Below are 22,759 nucleotides of genomic sequence, written 5' to 3'. Positions count from 1 at the left end.
CCTTTCAAGTAGAATATGGAAACTTTGTCAGCCCCCTTTATGTTGTAGTTGTCATATGTATTACAGGTATGTAATACCTGTACTTCACATATTTTAACACAGTGAGCTAATTTTTGGTTTAAACTATCATGCTTATTTTAAAGAATTTAAGAGGAAAAAAGTGATCTATCACAGGGATTGCAAACTGTGGTTGCAGGCCAAATCCAGCCTGTCAGCTGTTTTTGTAAATAAAGCTTTATGGGAATACAGCCACACCTGTTTATGTATTATATGTGGGTGCTTTTGTATTACAGTGCAGAATTGATTAGTTACAGCAAAGACTGGCCCACGAAGCCTAAAATATTTACCATCTGGCAGACCCCTAACAAAAAAGTTTGTCAACTCCTGGTCTATCATACATATTTTCCCATTTTTTTTCTTTCATTCATGAAATTCTAAGTTTCCTACTGGCCTTGTTTTCCTTTTGTCCTAAGAAATATTTTGAGATCAGCTTGTGATGAAATATGGTAGCATTCTTTCATCTGAAAATGTCTTTATTTCACCTTCATTTTTGAAGGATACTTTGGGTCCATATAGAAATTCTGGGTGAACAGTTAGTTCTCTTGATAGCAATAACTAGAGTTGAGTAGTTCTTGGTAGTTCATGGACTCCTCTGGTTAGCCATAGTCCCTGATGCTTTCGGTTGTCTCCTTGACATTTGATACCAGCTGCTATTTGATATTTACCATTGTGCCTGTGCCATTGTTTTTTTCTTGTTGTAGAATAATTACGGACATTTTTACTGTACCTGTGTCTCATATAAAGTGGGAAAATAGACTAAGCAGTGCATGTTTCAAGAAAAGTGAGAGAGACAGTGTATTAATGGCTTTTGGAATATTTCTGTCTGTCCAGTATGCAGAAAGGGTCTTACCTGTTTGGTTTTGGACTAGTTTTTTTGAACATTTGAGTCGGCATCTCATGCCCTGGCATTTATTTTCAAAATGCTTTAACATCTCACCCATCATTTTCTTTTTCAAAACACCTCTTTTTTCTATATAATTCGTAGTAACTTTCTGGCATATATTTTTAGAGTTGTTTTTGCCCTGTCTTGCTTTCTTGTAGCCAAGTCACATCAAAGTTGATATAGCCCTGGATTGTGAGCCAGAAATCTTGGGTTCTGTTTTCTCTGGCTCTGTCACTAATTTGCTGTGTGTGTGACCTTGAACAAGGAAGGCTCTTACTCCCACCATACCACAGTTTCTTTATCTCTAAAATGTGATGTTTCAACTAAGTTTGCTCTGAGGCTTTTTCCAGCTCTTAAAGTACTGTGCTTTTTACATTATGCTCTGCCAACAACCTAGTCCATGCTCCTCTGATATTCTAATCCAGAAGTTTCTAGCCTTTTTTGTTCTATGGAACTTTTTGGCTTTCTAGTAAAGCGTGTGGACCCCTTCTCAAAATAATATTTTTTATGTGCAAAATTAAATACTCATGTTTATGAGGGCACCAATTGTATTAGAGTACAGTTTTTTTAAATATTGAGTAAACAAACTCAGTAACATGCATATCAGCACAAAGTCTAGTGGCATATAGTAATTTTTAGACTAGTGATGAGTGTAATTGATAATTCAAAATTTGAAGCAACTAAAATGATTTGAAAATATCGGTGGTTTCTAGTGGCAACAAAAATTATAGGTGTAGCTAATACTGGTATGGCTTGTTGCCTACATTTTTAATAAGTAAATATTAAATTTTAATTATAGGTTAGTAAAATAAAGATGTAACTTTTTCCCCTATCCAAGTTCATACACTCTCCACATTCAGTCAAGAGACTAAGGATTTATAGAACCCAGATTAAGAGCTCCTGCCTTTATCAGTCCACCAGACATTTAACTTAGTGTCTGCTATGTATTAGGTAAATATAAATTGTGTTTAGTGCATATGAAATACATTCTTCAGTGAATAAATATTACTACTAAAGGTTTGAATATTATTGCCATTTGTGACCTTGTGTCAGTTTTAAGTAGTTTATAAATCTATGGAGAACAATTTGCAAATTGTTTTTATTCCAGAAATAAGTTCTCCAGTTCTGTACTTCTTATGTGCATTTCTCTTTGAAACCTTTTTATTTACTACCTGGTATGTTGTAGGGCTCAATAAGTATTTTTGGAAAGAAGTTACAAAAGAGTCTCTGGTTATTAGTATCAGGGCTCTTTGACTGTTTTAATATTGAACGCTTGTTTGAAAATCTCTGGTAAATTTCCATTTGAAATAATTTGTTACTTAATATTTCTTAACAGGGAATACAGGTGTCCTTTATAAATGCCAAACTGCTATAGTTATCCTTAATATATATAACATGATAAAATGGAATTTGGTTCTTTGGTAAATAAAACAAATGTTACATGTTGTCTATGCTGCCTGAAAATTTTGAAATGTAGAATTTTACAAATATTCTCAATTCAGTAGCAGTGAAACAACACATATTGAGGTAAAGGTTCTTTATAGTTTCTGTGCTTCCTTACCACTATGCTCCTTGATTTGAGTAGACTCATACCTCTACTTCTTTGATTCTAAGTGTACTCTGATTTTAATTTCTCTCTTGGAAACATGTACTAAGTTTTTGTAGGACTTTTTAGCTGCCTTGCTCCTCCCCATAGGAGAATATGTGCTCTACTATATACAGACATGTATTTGTGACAGATGTCCTTAAACTTCCACTTAACTGACCTGCCATTGCTTTCAATTTTTGTAGTCCTGAGCATTCTGAGCGCTTACAGCTAGTAAACTAGTTTACTTTGTACCTTTTTCTCTCCACAGGGTTAGTTATATGCATAGCAAGAATCCACTTTTATGCCACTGCTAATGTATTTTTACTTTAAGTATGATCTAATATGAAATTTGAGTGCAGAAAGACAGAACTATTGTTTTAATGAAAAGCAAGGCAAATGCTTTGGAAGGACTTTACATAAAGTTCTTTACGAATTACTAAAGGATTAGATGTGGATAAGCCTTGAGATTTATGAAGCTTTTGCTTTAACTGACTAAACTATGGAAAATTATTTTCTCACATATCTGGAGGAAGGTTTTGTGTCGCTGGTTAATGCAATAGTTAAGTAATTGACATCATGGTCAGATTTTTTTCATCTTTCTGTTCTACCCTTATCAGAGTGTCAGCTTGTCCTCAGGCTAACTCTCCTCATGGTTACAAGATGGCTACAGTAGTTCTAGGTGTGGTATTGTGATACAACAAAGCCTAAAGAGAAAAGAGGGCTGTTTTTTTCCCCTTTCCTAAAAATCCTACCATCAGATTTTCCCTCATATCTCACTGACCTGGATTGGTTCAAATGCTCTTTCATAAATAAGTTACTGACAAGGGGTGGGGGTAGGATTACCATATTGGCTTAGACTGATCAGCATTTACTTTTGAATCATGTGTGAAAGGTCGAATATTTAAACAGCCATGGTGGTCACAAGGTAAAAGGGCTTTTAGGGAGTCAAGCAGGAGTGTCTGCTGTGGTGAGACTATTATTCAAAAACTGTAAAACATTTGTAAAAATTCAGAAAGATTTTGGTGTTTAAGCACATTTAGAGTCTTGTTTAAATTTAAACAAAATTGAAACTGGGAATCTTAAAAGATGCATTGCATGTCCAGAAGAGGCAAATCTGTAGACAGTCAGTAGCTTAGTGGTTACTTAGGGCTGGGAGAACCAGGAGGATAGGACAAAAGCTAACATGTACAAGGTTTCTTTTTGAGGTGATAAAAATATTCTAACATTGTGGTGAGGGTTGTACACTCTGAATGCAGTAATACTGTTGAATTCTTGAAATGGATGAATTATATGGCATGTCAATAAAACTGTATTTTAAAAATATATATTATAGATACAGTTTATGCAAATAAAGATTACATGAAAATCCAGTTATTAATCCTAAACTCAAAGAAAAGGCCTGGTTCTGCATCAGAATATCAAGGGGAATAAATGTATATATTTTTAAAGTATGTATTTCTTATGATTTGCAGTAACAACTTTTAAAATTAATTTTCTGGTTGCTGGTCTTGTTTTTATTAGCCAGGTTGCTTCTGTTGCAGTCTTTTAAGGGAAATGATGTTTTCATAAAATTAAAGTTAGTAAAAGGTTTAGTATAATTTTTGTGATTCATTCAATAAAGTGTATCTGTTATGTGTCACTATTTTAAGTACTTGAGATAACAGTAGTAAGCATAATAAAGGTTCCTCTGTTTATATTATAAACGGTAAAGACGACAAGCAAATGAGAACAAAATTCAGATAGTTGGGTGTTCAGTAAAGGCCTCTCTGAAGAGAGATAGGCAGAAATGTTGATGCCAAGAAGCAACTTGGCATTTAAAAATTTGGGGTTATATTGAAAAGGAGCTGCAAATATATAGGCCCTAAGTTGAGAACTGACTTAATGTGTTTGAGAAACAAAGAAAGCTAGTATGGTTAGTACTTAGTAGGCAAATAGAGATACTCTCACTTCTTTTCTTACCCATGATTGTAATCATCATTACTTTGTCCTTTTGCCTCTGTCATGCTTCCTTATACTCACTGGCTTTGGTTAAATCCATCTCACTGTCCCTGCAATTGCATGTGGCTGGAGAATACCAACCTCACAAGGGTTCATGGTGCTACATGGCAGTTCCACTTACTGTGTCTTCTAATCTCTCATTCTCCTGCTTTTCTAGAAGACTATTTCATACCTTTTCCTCCCTCCTCAAACCTGTAATTTCTCCTCCTGTATCCTCACTCTCAGATGATGACCTTATTTCTTATTTTACTAAGAAAACAAAAGCAACTGGATGTGAACTTCCATAAGTTTCTTATACTGTATCTATCCACCTGAGTCTCTTCCCATTAACTATATTTCTTCTGTTTCTATTGATAATATATCCTTGTGCCTGTCTAAGGCTGCCATTTTCTCTTAGAGATTCTGTCCACATCTGCTTAAAGTCATCACTCCAGTAATTTCTCCGCTCTGCATTTTGTATCATCAGCTTTTTCCTCTATGCCATCATTTTTCCAGTCTTAGAAAAGGCTTCTCTCGACTCTTACCTTTTTTTCTGGCTATTTCCCATTTCTCACTTTAATGGCAAAACTCCTTGAAAGAGATGCCTATATTTTGTCTCCACTTCCTCTCTTTCTGTTCTTCTGAACTCAATCTAATTAGTGTTTTTATGTCCACCATTTCACCAAACCTATTCTTGTGAAGATTGCCAAATGATCTCCATGCTGCTAAATCCAAAGATTACTTCTCTCTTTTTTTTTTTTTTTTTTTTTTAATTAACAGCCTTTGAAACAATTCATTACACTCTTCCTTGAACCACTTATCCCAGTAAGCTTTTGGGATATCTACCATACTCTCTTTAGTTTTCATTTCCCTCACTGGCTGCTGCTTCTCTTGACTATGAACTAGACCTAGACCATGCAGATATTATCTTCATACATAACATGAGGGAATTGAATCCCACAGAGGTCAAGCAACTTGTGTAAATATATGTATATGTAAGTTTCAGGCAGCAGAAAGACTAGATAGATCCCCTTATTGTCTTAATTTTAGTTCCCAATTTTATTTAAGCCAAATCAAATGAGGAGCTTTTAATTTTCAAACCTGTGGTTCTGAAATTCTTGAACTTTTGTGATTTAAGTTCAGTAGGACTTCCTTTATTGTATTTCATTTTATTTGAGACTTTTAAACCTTGGTAGAAGAAAATTTCTGTGTCTTGAGGTGCTGAGCCTTTAAGACAGATAGATCTGCTGATTTTCTACTTATAGTAAATTTTATGTGTTAGATACCTAGAATCCTCCTTGGAATATATGCGAGAGAGCTACACAGACATGTTAGAAGTAGTGTATTAGGAAAGCTACCCCTACAGAAAGTAGAAGACACACACAGCATTAAGTTATAAACATTAAAATTATGACAACCAGACAGTAAATTGATTTCAAGAGAATATTGTTGATTAAGTTTTGTTTTTCTTTGCAAATAGAGGCAACTTTTCATTTTACATGTCAATTATAAATCTATGAAACTTGTATTACTACAATACTCAGAAAAACTATTTTTGGTTAAGATGGCAGTTTTCCCAGATCAAGTATGGTATGAAACTGAAATTCTTGAGTTTTATTTATTTTTGTTTCATCTGCCTGTGTTTCTTGTACATATCATGAGTCGTCAACTCAGTTTTGAAAACACTTATCCATATGATCAAGCTAAAAATTAGTTGATAAGGGCAAGAAGACATTTTTTGTGACTGCAGCCTACCTAGTAACAAGAAAAGGTTGCTTGACATAGCTCTAGAGTTTGAGAAACCCTAAAATTTTAAAGATAGTGGCTAAGTACATTTACTTCAGGTTTTATTGTGCTCCAATGAAATCAGTCACATCTTAAAGTTTGTTCTAATTAATAGCCAACCTAAAATATAGTGTCCTCTGTTTAAAAAAAAAAAAGAAGCCTATACAACTGGTTCAGCTGTCTTAACCAAATTCATGGTTTTTTACTTAAAATTGAGTGTGGTAATGACTACCAATTTACAGCTATTTTAGATAGATACCATTTCCAACCTCCAAAATATAAATACTATTGAGCAGCGAAGTGAGAGAAAAAAAGAAAATGTGGAAAAAGTCAGCTGTAATAGTCCACTTTCCTGAGTCGATTACCTTGACGCAGAATATTTAAAATACAAGTTTTTAGAGTTGCATGCATTTAAAAAATTCATCTGAATCAGTCATGTCATTTTACAGCTTAGGAAACTAAGGCCACAAAGGAGTAATTGATATGTTTTTTGTCTTTGTAGTTTTTCCTTTTCCAGAATGTTACTTTAATGGAATCATTCCATATGTAGCCTTTTGAGTCTGGATTCTTTCTTGTAGCAAAAGTACACCATACCATGTCTGGCTAATTTTTTTTTTTTTTTTTTTTTTTGTGGAGACAAGGTCTCAGTATGTTGCCCAGGGTGGTCTCAAATTCCTGGGCTCAAGCAATACTCCCACTTTGGCCTACCAAAGTGCTGGGATTACAGGCATGAGTCATCACACCTGGATGGTCATTGTTTTTTCATCCTTCCCACTCCTCCTGGGACACTAGTTGGTTAATGTTAGTCTGCTCGGTATGTTCTCACCATTCACCGTCTTGCTTGATACTGTCTCACAATTCACAGTTCACTGTCCTACAGTTCACTGTTCTAATCCCTTTTCTCACTATTCAGTTTTGGATCTTTATCCTACTGCAGTGTCTTCAAGTTCATTAAACTTCCTTTTGCAGCATCTAAGCTGTTGTCAGTCCTAGCCAATATATTTTTCTTTACAGATATTGAATGTTTCTCTTTAAAAGATCAGTTCTTTTAATTTTTAAGTGATTATAAACTCATAAGAAGTTGCAAAAATACTACAAAAATGTCCCATATGCTCATCACGTAGCTTTTCCTGTCAGTATCATCGTAGGTAACTGCAGTGCATTATTGAAACCAGAAGTTGATTGGCACAATATAACTAACTAGACTACAAATCTAACTCAGATTTCACCAGTTTTTGTATGCATTCACTTTTTTATGTTTTTCTCTACCATTTTATGGTATTTTATCATGTGTAATGTAACTACCGCCAAAAGCAAAGTACAGAACTTTTCTGCCACCATAAAGAAACTCCTTTGTGCAGCTAGTTTGGGTCTCTTTTATACTTTACATTATTATCATCATGTTCATTCTTTATCTTCTTGAATGTATGTGATATATGTAATACCTATTTTAGCATCCTTATCTACTTAATAATTCTATCATCTGTATTATTGCTGGGTCTGTTTCCATTTATTATGTTTTACCTTGTTATGGGTTATATTTCCTGCTTCTTTGTGTGACTGCCAATTTTTGATTGGATGCCAGACATTTAATTTTACATTATTTGGCCTGTAATCCCAGCACTTGGAAAGCCCAAAGGGGGCTCAAGCCCCAGAGTTCAAGGTTGCAGTTTGCTATGATTGCGCCATTGCCTGGGTGACAGAGTAAGAAGACTCTGTCTCTTAAGAAAATTTGATTTATTGTGCATCCATTCATTCCTGATGTGAAGAATATTAACACAATTTATCACTGAACATTTTTATTTAATGTAATATAGTGAAGATAGTGGTGGCAAATGTTAACTTTTCATGTTTACTTGGAAGAAAATAAAATGCCTTCAGTCTTTTTCCTTTTTGTTTACTAAAAGGAGATAATGATCCTTAGTTCAATATAGAATCTTGACTCCCATGTTGGTTAGAATATGTAGTGGCTGTGGATTGAAACCCTAGTCTGTGAAATATTTCCAATTATCCCGAGAAGGGGAAGCAAAATGAATAACAAGTTTCCTTTTGTACTAAAATCCATAGTTCTCCAAAGTGAAGGTTTTTCTTTTGTCTAGTAAATTTACAGAGTAAATATTAATTTTTATTGTTAAGGTATCATTTAGCATTTAAAATTTAGTTCTAATTATCTTTTGTTGTATAATTAGATTGTGTTAAAGATGTTTACAGCATTGAGGTATTGAAAATTACCTGAGTTTAGATTTCTAACATATCTTTTAATGGAACTAGTATAATTTGAAGGTAATGCATGGACTTTACCTTCAACATAATTTATTTAAGAAGGAAAATATTTTTGTTCTGTAAGTAATGACTGAAATTTTGTCCATTGAATTTAGAGTCATGAATACATAAATGGTAAGGCAGGCACTATTTTAAAACTTAGTATTATAAAACATTAATATTACAACAGTTATTGTTTAGGGGATGCATAGTAAAATAACTGCTTTCTTTTTGTGACAATCATGAAAATTTAAGTTGAAGCCAAATATGTGTCACTTAACTTCTTGAATATCCAATTCAGTTGGTAATTTTTCCTTATGAATAACCCAATTCTTTGCTAAATCATAAGAATTACATTTATAGTAGTAAATATACTTATGATTAAAAAACCTTTCTCCTTTAAGAGAGACATACTTAATTCTAAAGGCGTATATAAGTGTGGTAATGAGCAATTACCACAGTTTTGCCATAGAGCCAGGCATCTTGAAGTATTGCAGCCAAACGTGTACAATGTAAGATCGTCAGAATTCAGTAAAAATATAGCTCTTACTACCTTTGTGTTCAAATCTGTAAAAGAGGAGCCAGAGTATGTGTTTTTGTCATATGGATTCTTTTTAAAACTTAAATCTAGTAATATTAGTTTTTAATGACTTGTTTTTTAGAAAAACGTTTTCTGCCCTTACTAATAGATTGCTTTTTGGAGGTAATCAATATGTATGTGTGCCTGTATGTATGTTGGTTTTAATAATACTGATTCTCCTTATGAATTATAAATTAGATGTTTTTATTATCCCCTTACAAAGTATGTTTCATATGATATTAAATAATTGCTCTAGATTTGTTACTTATCTGTCTAGTTTAAGAAATGAGCCCCATTGTTTTTTTGTCCAATGTAAAAAAATGAATTCTCTATTGGAATATGCATGAAATTGGAAGACTGAAGGACAAAGCCATCAGTGAAAGTTGACATTTGTTGCTCTTTATTGGGATAAAGTTTAATAGACTATTGAGTTAGGTTTGCATCTATTAATCATGTTAAAAATATATAATGTGTTCTCATTTTATGACATGGGAATAAACGTCATAACTAGAATGAGTCAGTAGCTATGTAAACAACTTACATTCCTATTATCCATATGCAAGCATTTGGAGGGCGGGAATTTGTAGTTAAATGACTGAATCTGAATTAATTAGGTATTTTTGAGTCTAGAGAAAATTCACTTAAAAGAAAAAATGTGTCAGTTGGGAAGTTAGCTTTTTTGTCCACTTCATTTTTATTCACTGTAAGTTTCTTCCCTGTGTGTGATGTCTCGCAGGCAGTCTTAATTGGAGAAAGTAGAAGTGGGAGGGAAGAATTTTTCATATTTAGTGATGTTTCAAATAAAGTGTGTTTGCCAATCTAGCACTCCCTAAATGGTTAAGAAGAAGATTGGTTAGAGTATAAAACAATTGATTTTTGTTTTTATTTTCTTGTTTTCTGTGTATCGGATATTTTTGCTACTGTTCATGTACTTACATGTTAGTAATTTTGATGGCTTTTGGATAATTCTACTCTAGAGGGAGAACTGGTGGGCGGTCCTTCCTGTGACACGACCCTTGAGTGACAGTTCTATTTGATTGCCTCCAGTACTGTGAGGAAAGGACACGACTCTATGGTGAGGACTGATGGACATACATTATCTGAGAAAAGAAACTACCAGGTAAGACCATTTTCTTTTTTTTCCTTTTTCACTGTTGGTCATGTAGCTACATTGAAGTGTTTTAATGTGTTATATTAATTGGAACCAGCAACTTGAGAATTTGGGGTTATAATTTTAAATGAATGTATTGAGTTTGATAGTTGAACTAGTTGGGAACATTTTTCAAAATAAGTCATATTCATAATCTTTTAGTGTCGAAACAAATTTTCTGATATATTTATTAAAACTTAGATTATCTGATACATAATTTAGGACTTGATGGCTGGATTCAGAGCTAATAGTTCATAAAACAAAGTGTTGATTGTTTTGCACATATTATTCCTGAAAGACTAAACCTGAAGTCTAGGACTATATTTTGTGTAATAGACTATGTATCACAGAAATGTAGACAAAAGTGGATAGAGTATGGAAGAAATAGAAGTGAGAAACTAAGAGTGTTCAAAGACCCAAATTCTATTGAATTTGTCATTAGTTTGCTGTCCTTAAAACACTAGATTCTTGTTTTCTCATTTAATGAGTTGATTAATAATATCCATCCCTTATGTTGTTTGTAAGGATGCTGAAATGTTGGTTGAAATGTAACATTCCTACCTCTTTCTCAGCTTTAAAAAGAAGGCAAATTTTAAATCACTGTTAGGCAGTGATTTTAGAAAACAAGTATAACGCTTGATTTTAATTTTTTAAAGGAAACCTGCTTTATTCATTTGATAATAATACATTATCACATTATATGATGATTCAGAATACAGAATTGTTTAAAGCTCAAGTAGAAGTAAACTTTTAGGCTTCCTGCACAGATACATGTCCAATCTCTTTTTCACTCGCCAATTTCATTTCCCCTCTAGATTATGAAGGCAACTTCTGTGATAACAGCAGCTTTGGTTAACTAACCATCTATCTGCTAATCATTTGTTTTAGTCTAGTTAATTCTTTCTTTCCTCAAATGAGGAAAGTGAACAGCAGAGAAAATTGTAAATTAGTCTTTGTGGTGCATAATAGCAAAGAACCTTTGATTATAAGGTTTGAGTTCTGGTTTGGGTACTGTCCCTAATAAAAAAGAATATCATACTTAACCTTTCTAGAGTTTCACCTAATTTGATGTCTGGGTTTTCTTGCTAGATCTTTATGCTTTTCATAAGCCAGAGTAAGCTGAGGCTCTGCTGAATCAGTTCTTATTGTAACCTTTTTCCTAAATTGTCCTCATAGACTTGACCAACATAGTCTTTGCTAATTATTTGTACTTGGCTATATCTCCTCCCACCCTCACAATCACTTTCTACTACCTTGATTTATGTAACATTTTAATTGGTCACACTTCTTGGATTTGTTTCATGGAACTGTATTAGTAGAGAATGCCAAAATTTATATTAAAAAGAATAAACCAGAATTATGTTTTATACATGAAGAGATTTGCTTATTCTTGCACATTATACTCTAAAAATACTCCATTGTCCAGTTACATTATTTACAAATAATCCAGGATTTTGAGCTTACCCGGAAAATATATTCTTGGTTACGGTTTTGCTGCCTGAAAATATTTTCTTTTTTTAATTGATGCATAATGTTTGTACATATTTATGGGGTGCATGTGATATTTTGTTACATGCATAGAATTAATAATGATCAAGTCAGGATATTTAGGGTATCCATCACCTCAAGTATTTACCATTTCTATATGTTGGGAGCATTTCCAGTCCTCTCTTGTAGCTGTTTTGAAATATATAGTGACTTGTTAACTATAGTCACCCTACTCTGCTATGGAACATTAGAACTTATGCTTTTTGTCTCCCTTTTCTCTTTTGTTGTTTAGTGATTCTTAATGTGTATTGAAATATCCTTGGAAACAGTTGTTTAAGTCTGGATTGTAATATGATTTTATTTTTTGAAGCTTCCTCTGAAAAGTACATGTACAGAAGTAGAATTTTCTGTTATGGTGTTACGATAAACATACTAAGAATATATGGGAAATTCAAGGAATATTAAATTACCAAAATTTTTTTTGTATTGGTAGCTCTAAAAAGTTTGTATATTCTGAGATGAAAATAATTTGAATTTTTAAAAATTCTGTTTTGGAGGAATTTTGTTATTTTTCATGGACAAAGTAGAATTTCTTTGTATCCGTGCTTATAACCATTTTCATTTATCTTGAGGGTTTTTGCTTGTGGAGGGCATTTGATGTTTTACATTTATTTAGGCATCCTGATAATAGGCTAATATCCCAGAATTTAATATGAAATGTAATATTTCCCTAAGTCTCATTTCCTTATAGACCTGATTAAAGCCTTAGGAATTTAGTTTAGGAAGGTGCATTCCCTCAGCTGTGTGCTAAAAGATAGTGACTTTCAAATGGGCATGGTTTGAAGTATTGATTTTTATAGTGGTATCTACTTTGTGTGTTTTGTTTCTTGCTATAAATTTAAGCCTAGTTAGGTATTTGGATTTGAATACAGTAGTTGAAGTTTATTTGCAAAGATAGACCTGGTATATTAGTTCAGGTAAGACAATTTGTTTAAATGGTTCACAGTTCATTCTTTTTGGAAAGATTGTCAAGCTTTTTCTAAGGCAGTGTAACTTCAGTTTTTTGTGAGCATTTTATCTTCCTCTAATTTATACTAATTTACCCTAGCTATAAGCATGCACAAATCTAAACCATCTTAATTACCAACTGATCAGTGGCCTTCTCCTTCATATGTAATATGGTCAAGCTCCTAAACTTTTACACAGTCATTCCACATTTTGGCTCCCTTACATGCTTTTACCTTTTAGTGTCTCTCCTATTATTCCCTAAGTGGGTTTTTTCCGGTTAGTAGTACAAAACTGCTTTTACCTTTTTTTTTTTTTTTTTGAGATAGAGTCTCACTCTGTTGCCTGGGCTAGAGTGCTATGGCGTCAGCCTAGCACACAGCAACCTCAAACTCCTGGGCTTAAGCGATCCTCCTGCCTCAGCCTCCCGAGTAGGAGGCTGTGCCACCATGCCCAGCTAATTTTTTCTATATATAATTTTAGTTGGCCATATAATTTCTTTGTATTTTTAGTAGAGACGGGGTCTCGCTCTTGCTCAGGCTGGTCTCGAACTCCTGACCTCTAGCGATCCACCCGCCTCGGCCTCCCAGAGTGCTAGGATTACAGGCGTGAGCCACCACGCCCGGCCTCAAAACTGCTTTTAATCTCCCTACCATGCATAAGTTTTTACACCTTGAAGCCTTTACTTACATTTATTCTTTTCATGTAACGCCCCACCTTTTTTGACATGATTCAAGAATTAGGTATCAATTTTTCCAGAAGCCATTTTATAATGGGCTCAGTGCTCATTTCCCTTCCTTTCATAAGCTTCTCTACATACTTCAAGTTTAGTGTTTACCATAATACATTGTAGTTGTCTGTTTATTTGTCCTTGTCTTCCTGTATACCTGTGCTGTCCAATACTGTAGAAACTAGCTACAAGTGGCTATTTAAATTTAAACTCATTTAAATTAAATAATACTAAAATTTTAGTTTGTTGGTCACATTAACCACAACTGCTCAATAGCTACATGTTGCTAATGGTTGCCATATTGAACAATGCAGATATAGAACATTTCCATCATTGCAGAAAATTGTATTAGATAGTATTGCTCTATGTAATGAGCTTCTTGGAAACTGGAGCTATATCTGTTTATCGTGGTGCTTGATACATAGATGGTGTTCAATGCATGTTGTTTCAGTAAAATAAAATAAAACAGTGAGAGAAAGGAAAGGAAGAAATTGGGAAGTGTGCTAGGTAACATACTAGTGATCTGAAATTTTTAAATGTTACTTTGAGTGGAACTTTTCAATATGAGGATGTTGATCACATCATATGCTGGCTAGTTCAATATGTTATCTATAAACTGGATCTAATGCATCCCAGTCCATATGTTGCTAAAGAATGACTCATAATCTAAAATGCTGTATCTTGTGGAATATAGTATATAGTATGTCAGAGAACTATAACAGTAGTTGTATTTTTATTTCTTCCCCCCACCCCACCATTAAATATTTTATTTCCTTTTTATTAACTTTTTAAACCACAGATGTAGTAGATGTTTAGTGCAAAAACATTAAAGAAAAAAATGGAAATATAAAATACAATGTGAAAGTTCATCTTCACAACTTTACCCTTAACAGTTTGATGTGTATCTTTTCAGATCTTTCCTAGTGACTGTATAGTGCAGATGTGATTTGTTGTCTTCATTTTAACAAATGTGTATTTTTCTGCAAGCTTGCTTATTGTACTTAATGGAGATATTTTCATGTCCCATCATTTTCTCTGCCTTTTTCTCCAGACATAATCTCTAGTTTGAATTTTGTATTTCATTCCTTTTGTTTTTATAGTTTTATTACATATGTGTGTTTTAGTGTATAACAGTGCATCCTTCTTCATGTGTTGTGTGGCGATTTTTGGAAGGTGGTGTCCTATATTCCATTATTTTGAATAGGAAAAATAATAATGAATTTCCAGATCACTCAGGATCCTAAACAATTTCCCAGATATAGCCTAAACAGTCAACACTGATCTGACAGTTCACCGAGGGATTTCTACATGATACAAAGCATTTAAAACACAAGTTACCTAATAATTAAACAGAAACAAACGCGTCTATAGGTGTGTTTCCATTTAGTATGTAAGAGTTTTATACAGTAGTGGTGTATACAAATCATTTTTCTTTTATACTGCAATAAAATATTAATATAAAGAAATTAAGAAAGAAAGACCCCTTTTCTTTTATTGTAAGTTACACATTTTTCCCTTTCTCCAGTCTGGATGCATTTTACAACTGATGGTGATTTCGAATCATATAGTTAGCTTGTAACTTTCTGTTGTCATGTTCTAATATGATTAAAAACAGCACCAGCAGGGAACCATTTTAGAATCAATCTATTATATGTAGTATGTTAAAGATACACAGTGAATATAAAGAATACTTAATAAAATAAAATCAATAGGAATTTTATAAAAATGAATACATAACAATTGAAGATTTGTCAGAGTAGATCTGGTGCCCAGAGAAGAAAAGTGGAGGTTTTAGTCATTGTTGCTGTTTGGCAGTAGGTGAAGATAAACAGGAGTGAGCATATAAAAGAGTGAGTTGAAAAAATATATGCCTGAAGCCAATGAACTGATTCAGAGTGTTTTCTTCTTTACTCTTGAAACTTTTAAACAAACAGCCAGAGATAAAACAAGGGAGTAGAAAAACCTTAAATAGATGACTTTTTATTTTTCCTTCACTTGCATTTGTGCAACTGCTGAAATGAGGTTGCTCTTATTACGTTTTTGAATGTGATGATTCTGGTCATGTCATGATCACATTATCAACAACAGAAGTCATTTTGACTCCATAATCTAAATTTTTATAAACTAAAACTTGACATTTTATTTGGCATTTGTGACTTCTCTTTTTTCCTTTTTCTCTGGCCAACCAAGAATATCAAATTAAATGAATTCCCAACTTCCTCGTTGTTTGGCTCATTGCTGTGTAATGCTTAGTATTAGCCTTTCTTTGAATGCATTATATGTTCTCATACTTTTTCCTTATCTTGTGAAATTGTCAAATGAGGTGACATTTGTTTCCAAAAAGCAAGTTGCACCAAGACACTTGGTTTATGGCACCCTTAGCATCTTGGTAGTTTTTTTCACAGTGCCCTTAGGACAGAAGAAATTCTGCTACATAAGTAGTTAGGTCCAAATCACTTATAGTAGTAGTATACGTGATACCCATATGGTAGATGTTGCTCTGTTTCCTAAGATGATTTTGGAAACTTAGGCTGTAGGCTTTATACATGAAATATTAAGTATTCTCTTTGAGAAAAATCCTTCACATGTAAGTGATTTGCCTCAATCATGAATATGGAGTGTATTCATCATTAAATAAAAAGTTAAAACATTAGTGCAGGTATTTCTGTGAATCAGAAGATACAGAAGCAAGCAAAGTTCTCTTTTTAAAATATAATCTTAGGCCTTCTTGGATTCTAGGTTGATAGCACTGGTGGTGGCAGCTCAGTTTTTTTTATCTTTCTGAATTCCCACATAAAAGTAGAACAGCTAGATAACAAAACTAAAACCCATGAAAACATTTGTAACAAAATTCAGTGAAAAAGTATTCCCATGAACCCCAAAATATAACCAGGTGAGAATTAATAAAAAGACCTATATTTGGTCAGTTTTTGTGCATTAAAAAGTAAAGAGAAGCCTTGCGATGTCTAATGGCTCTGAGAATAGAAACACTCAAAGTAGTCAACAGGTATCCACTGGTAAGTACAATTAGCCAGTTTGAAACTGGGAGAGATTTTGCCAACTTCAATAGGTGAGTGTAAGGTTAAAGTGATTGGAACAGCCTAGTTCTGTGAATTCTTGAGAGTGACCCACCAGTGCACCTTCTAGGACTCCACTGAGGAGAGGAATCAAAATAAGCATGAATGGAATGGAGACACTGTGAAGAGAAAGTTCAGATAAAAATAGAAGGGGGAAACGGAGCAGGATATCTTAGAAAACAAGCCATCGTATTTTCAAGCACTACATGAAAACAGCAGAGGGAACATTATGAAAGTGGAGGTTATCTGAACCAAACCATATTCTAAAAATTTAGGAAGATTAAATTCACAAGAGGTCTTGTAGGAATATGTTTGAGAGTGTTTGTACCAATTTTGAGTCCCATCAGAAAGTGCTTATGTTCATCTGACATTTGATAATGTCAAAATTTAAATTTTTTCCAGTCTATTGAGGCTGTGTTTGAAACATATTTTTCTATTGAAATTAAGCAAATAAAGATATTCCCTATATAGACTTTTAAAAGATTTTTAGTTAGATCTTTCATGTTTACATTTAATCTATCTGAAATTGTTTGTTTTGTATGGTGTTAGGAGTCCAATTTCTTTGCTTCTATATTTAGATAATCAATAGCATCATGTATTGATTTTTTTTTTCCTACCTTAACTAATCGGGAGTACTAGCTCTGTTGTCAATCAAGTTTATGTGCATGAGTTTGTTTCTTATATCTGTTACTATGATGTGTTTGTCTATGTCTGTATTAATATCATATTTTATTTTCTTAACTACTAAGGCTTTGTATTAAGTCTTCATGCCTTCATTTTTATTTGGGGAAGAATTGATAAGTTTATGATATTCCTGTCCATGAATTCATAAATTGAGGTCTTCTGTGTTTTCTCTCAGTTTTATATATTTTTTTCATAATGGACTTATAAATCTTCAGTCTAATTTATGCCTAAGTACTTTTTTGTTGCTTTTTTGGTTATAAATTTTTTTAAGGTTATATTTTATATGTGTTACTGTTATAAATACAGTTGATTTTTTAAATTGATTTTTTTGTATCCATCAATCTTGCCGCTATTTTATTATAGTTTATCTGTAGATTTTGGGAGGGTTCATATAAATAAACATCCAGAAATGACAGTTTTAAAGTTGTCAACATTAAACAAATGTTTTGTATAGAATTTTTTATAGATATACTTTATCAGAGTAAAGAAATTATTCATAGTGGTACCTCCTTATATATTTTTTTCTCTGTAGCACCTTTTTCATTCTTAAGGTTGATTACTATGTGCCTTTTCCCTTTGTTTGATCAGTCTTGCTAGATAGAGATTTGTCAGTTTTACTGGGAATCAAATTTTAGCTTCATTTAGTTACTCTGAAAATTTATTTTTGTTTTACATCCATCAATATACTCTTTAATGCTTTTCTTTTACTTCTTAGGTTTTGTTATACTGTTCTTTAATCTTAAGTTTTTGAATTTAATTTTCCAAATCTACCTGATTTGTCTAGTTATCTTTTTGTTGTTGATTTCTCCTGTAATTCCATTTTGGTTAGAGAATGTGGTCAGTATGATACGAGTTTATTTGTTTATGTGCTTGAACAAAGTGCATATTAACCAATTGGCAGGTGTACTGCTCTGTTTCTCTTCATTAAGTCAAGTTTGTTAATGTTTTTGTCTATACCTTATGTACCCACATATTGAACACTTCTAGCATCATTCATTCATTTGTTTAGACCTGGATTCCAATATATCCTCTTTTATTTCTATAATCATTTTATACATTTTTGCATTCAGTATGGGATGAATCCAACAATTGGAATTTGCCACACATCATTCTAATGTTTTTTAATTTCTGCTGGTTCTTATGTATGGTACCTTGTTTCCTTCTGTGTGTGTTAAGCTATCATTTTATGTTTCTTAGAACTCTGAGAATTCTTTGAGGACTAGGTGGAAGGATATTTCTCCTAAGGGAATTTCCATTTGCTTTCACTGGGCGCCTAAGATGCTATCAGTTAAAAACAAAAATAGAAGCTTGAAGTTGTAGTCCACATAGGTAATGTGAATTCATGCTGATTTAGGGCTATAAATTCTCAGAGAATTCCTTCACCTTCTTTTGTTGCACTGTTCACTAAGGGGTTATCACAATTATAGTGTAGCCTTTTAAGGTACCTGACTTATGAAAAGATCTTTTAATAACTTTTCCATCTTGTGCAAATTTCCCCTTCAGGTATATAAGCTGTGGATTCTCTGAATTCTAGCCTTTACTTTGTTTCAGGAGGTGGTGAATTTCCCTCCCTCCTTTCCAGGCTCAGCAATACATTTAAAAATAAAAATGTAATCTCTGTTAGTTTTCACTGTTTTGTTCTCTGCTGTGTCCTCCCTTAAATAATGTCAGTTATATAGTTGATACTCAGTAAATATTTGATTGGATGAATCCATATTTTGTGGAGCAATTTTTTTTTTTTTGAGTAGAGCATTTTGGCTTTTTAATAGTGTGTTGTACTACCAAAAACATGTATCTTAGTCATTCTGTAGCTCTTAGCTGAAATTTTACTTCCTAGGGTAAAATTTCCTGCTTAGACTTCTGTTACATACTCTCATTGTTCATTGTACTTTTGGGGTGGGAGGGTGGTGTTATTTGTCTGCTTCTTACTATCATTCATAATTGAATAGTTTGATGATTCTTTTTTTTCCCCATCCTTTCCTTTGTCTTTCCCTTTCCTCCCTTCTCTCTTTTCCTTTCCCACCCTGCCCTAACTTGTTTCTTTTCTTCCTTCACTTCTCTTTCTTTTTCTCTTCTTCCTTTTTTCTTTATAGTATCATTTTCCTTCTACATAAAGGATTTTTAAAAAAGATTTCTAATGGATTTCTGATGATGATGAGTTCTTTTAGGTTTTGTATGTCTAAAAAAGGCTATTTCACCTTCATTTTAAAAAATATTTTTACTGGGTGTGACATTAAAAGTTGATAGTTTTTTTTCCTTTAGAACTTTAAAGATGGTGCTTCACTCTTTTCTGACTTATTGCTAATGAAAAGTCTTCTGCCATTCTTATTTCTAGTCGTCTGTGTATAATGTACCTTTTTCTCTGGCTGATATTAAATTTTGTTAATTTGTCACTTGTTTTGTGCATTTTGATTATAGTGTATCTTGTTATAATTTTCTTCATGATTCTCATGCTTAGGATTTGTTGAGTTTCTTGAATTTGTGTCTATGGTTTTGTTTTTTTTAACCAATTTGGGAATTTTTTGTACATTATTTCTTTAAATATTTTTTCTCTCTTTGCTGTCCTTTGGAGACTCTAATTATACATATATTAGGTCTCCTATAGTTGTCCCACAGCTTACTGATGCTTTCATTTCTTTGCTTTTTCCTCTCCATGTTTTAGTTAAGATAGTTTTTATTATGTTTTCAAGTTTACTAGTCTTCAGCATGCCATTCTTTTTACCTTCTTTTTACAAACAAAATGTAATTGTAACTGTTTTAATATCATCTGCTAATTCTATCATCCATGTTATTTCTATTAATAGAAACATGGTTTCTATTGATTATTGAGGTTTTTTCCTCTCCATTATTTATTATATTTTACTGCTTCTTTACATGGCTGGTGACTTTTGCTTGGATGCCAGTCCTTGGAAACTGTATCTTCTTGGGTGCTGCATATTGTTTTGTATTTCTGTTAATAATCTTGAGATGTCTTGGGGTTGCAGTTAAGTTACTTAGAAGCCATTTGATCCTTTTGAAACTTCCTTGTTTTTGTTGTTGTTTGGTTTTTAAAGGTTTTGTTAACCAAACCAGAGTAGCCTGTAGTTTAGGGCTAATTTTTCCCCAACTACCGAGGCAGTACTTTTCTGAGTACTTTATTCAATACCTTGTGAATTATGTTTTTCTGCTGTGGCTCATGAGAACATAAATGATTCCCAGCCCTGCGTGAGCCCTGGGGATTGTATTCTCTGTTCTTTGCAGGTGGCCCTTTTCCTAGCTTCTGGTAGTTTGCTCACATGCACGTGATGATCAGTACTGAGCTGAAGACTCAAGAGGGAATTTTGCCAGAGCTCTTTCTCTGTGCATCTGTCTCCAGTCTAGTACTTTAGCCTGCTCACTCTATCTGCCTTGAATTACCCAGACTGTCTTTGACACTTCTTCATTTCACTGAGCTTGCTGGGCTCCACCTCCCTGGGTTCCATCTTCCTCCATTGCAGCCTGAAAACTCCTTCAGTCTTATAAGAAAGGGCAATTGGGTTGTCCTCGATTCTTTTTCTTCTCCCAGGGATGATTGTGCTGTACTGCCTGAAAACTGTTGTTTAATACATTTTGCCTGTTTTTAAGGTTCTTTTGGGGGTAGGGTGGGAATCCTACTATTCCATATTGGTTGGAAATGGAGGTCTTAAGATTGCATTTTTAGAAATTATATTTTGGTTGAGAAAATAGATGCAAACTATTCCTGATAAAGAGGATAAGATTTTGTGTCAATATTCAGAAAAGACTTGGATGCTTTCTGTTGTATAAAACGATGTATAATGTGTAATACTATGAAAAATAAATTCCGATTCTTATATATATTATCATGGCCCTGATTCTTTTTAATTTAAAGCAAAAAATAGAACTATTTCCCTTGAATTCCCTTCCTCAAGATTCCCTAGAATATAATAGGCCCATAAATATAGTGGTCATACATTTTTCTCAGCTGTGAGGTAAGAATTTTACTAATTAGTATTCCTTACTCAAAAAATCTGTGTTATACAGCATAGAGTAGTATGTTATCTCTTTATTGTTTAATCTGGCTAAGTAAATTAAAGACTTACAGTAAATGTGCTAATGAAATTAGAAAGATGTTTTATCAAGGAAAAAGAAAAGTAAAGACCTTTCTTATTATGGCCGGAAGTGCTAAGAGGTACTGCTTGGGGTATATGAAAGTTTTTTTTTTTTGTTTGAGACAGAGTCTCGCTCTGTAGCCCTGGGTAGAGTGCAGTGGTGTCATCACAGCTCACTGTAACCTCAAACTCCTGGGCTCAAGTAATTGTGCTTTTCAGCTTCCCAAGAGCTGGGACTATAGGGATATGCCACTGTGCCTGGCTAATTTTTCTATTTTTAGTAGAGATGGGGTCTCACTCTTGGTGAGGCTGGTTTCGAACTCCTGAGCTCAAGTGATCCTCCTTCCTCGGCCTCCCAGAGTGCTAGGATTACAGGTGTCAGCCACTGCGCCTCGCCAGGGTATATGAAATTTTAAACATAATTTTTTCTGCCAGGATAAAGGCACTGTGATAAGGTTAAAAGAATGTGATCTTTATTTTTTTTATTATTATTTATTTATTTTTTTACCTCAGATGACCCACAAGTGAAGGAATGTGATTTTTAGAATGAAGAACCCTGCGTTTGAGCAGTTATTCTTCACCTTCTGCCTGTATCACTTTGGGCTGGCTATGTAAAATCTTTGACATTGTTCATATTTAAGAATGAAATCTTTAAAAGATCATTGGTTTACTTTGAAAAAGCATTTCAGTTAACAAATACTGAAGGAATGAGGAAATAGAAAATCACCATTAGAATGCTTCAGTAATAGGTGCTGTGGACAATATTCGTAGATGACTGCTATAATAAATATAATTTGAGGACAAACATGTTTTTGCATGCTCTCAGAGTTCTTCTCCAAGACATTTATTATTTAAGAAAGGGAAAACAGTAATTTACAGTGGAGAAAACTGGCAGATGCACTATCTTAATCATGATCAAGGTTAATGTCACCTGTAATAAGACATTAATATCATAGGCACTCATATATTAGACTATATGCATCATATATGATGCACTTGAGAAGGACAGATCACCTCTGTGGTGATGTGGCTTTAAAAATGCATAACTTCAGTCTAGTTATGAGAAAACATCAGACAAACCCAAATTATGAGACGTTCTGCAGTATGTTTGACATGACATCAATGTTGTGAAAGACTGTGGTAAAATCTCAGATTGGAGAAGGCTAAGGAAACATAAACCTAAATGTAAGGGATTGGGGAAAGAGGTATTGTAATTTTAAATAGAGTAGACAGGGGAAGTCCTCCCTGAGATGACTCAGTACTTGCAGTAGGTGAAATAGGAAGCCATGTGGAGATCTAAGAAGAATATTCCTGAAGAACACAAGTACAAAGGCCTGGAGACAGGAGTATTGCCCTGATGTATTTGAGGAACAGCAAGGAGACCAAAATGGCAGGAGACAGT

The 22,759-nt window shown here is 33.5% G+C and overlaps 1 protein-coding gene across 5 annotated transcripts in view; it reads left to right on the top strand.

Annotated features, from left to right (window-relative positions):
- Positions 1-22,759, top strand: part of CNOT2 (CCR4-NOT transcription complex subunit 2) — a 100,170-nt gene that overhangs the window by 20,937 nt on the left and 56,474 nt on the right. For 3 of the 5 annotated variants that reach the window (XM_045553370.1, XM_045553372.1, XM_045553371.1), the window contains exon 2: positions 10,113-10,255. In XM_045553370.1, coding sequence (XP_045409326.1) covers positions 10,208-10,255 — 48 coding nt within the window. In that variant the 5' untranslated portion in view covers positions 10,113-10,207. The remainder of the gene's footprint in view (positions 1-10,112; positions 10,256-22,759) is intronic. The other 2 variants (XM_045553369.1, XM_045553374.1) reach the window with 1 other exon arrangement.

This window comes from Lemur catta, chromosome 6, assembly GCF_020740605.2.
Source record: "Lemur catta isolate mLemCat1 chromosome 6, mLemCat1.pri, whole genome shotgun sequence".
Classification (NCBI taxonomy): domain Eukaryota; kingdom Metazoa; phylum Chordata; class Mammalia; order Primates; family Lemuridae; genus Lemur; species Lemur catta.
The sequence above is the reverse complement of the archived record's forward strand: the minus strand, read 5'-3'. Positions and strand labels throughout refer to the sequence as shown.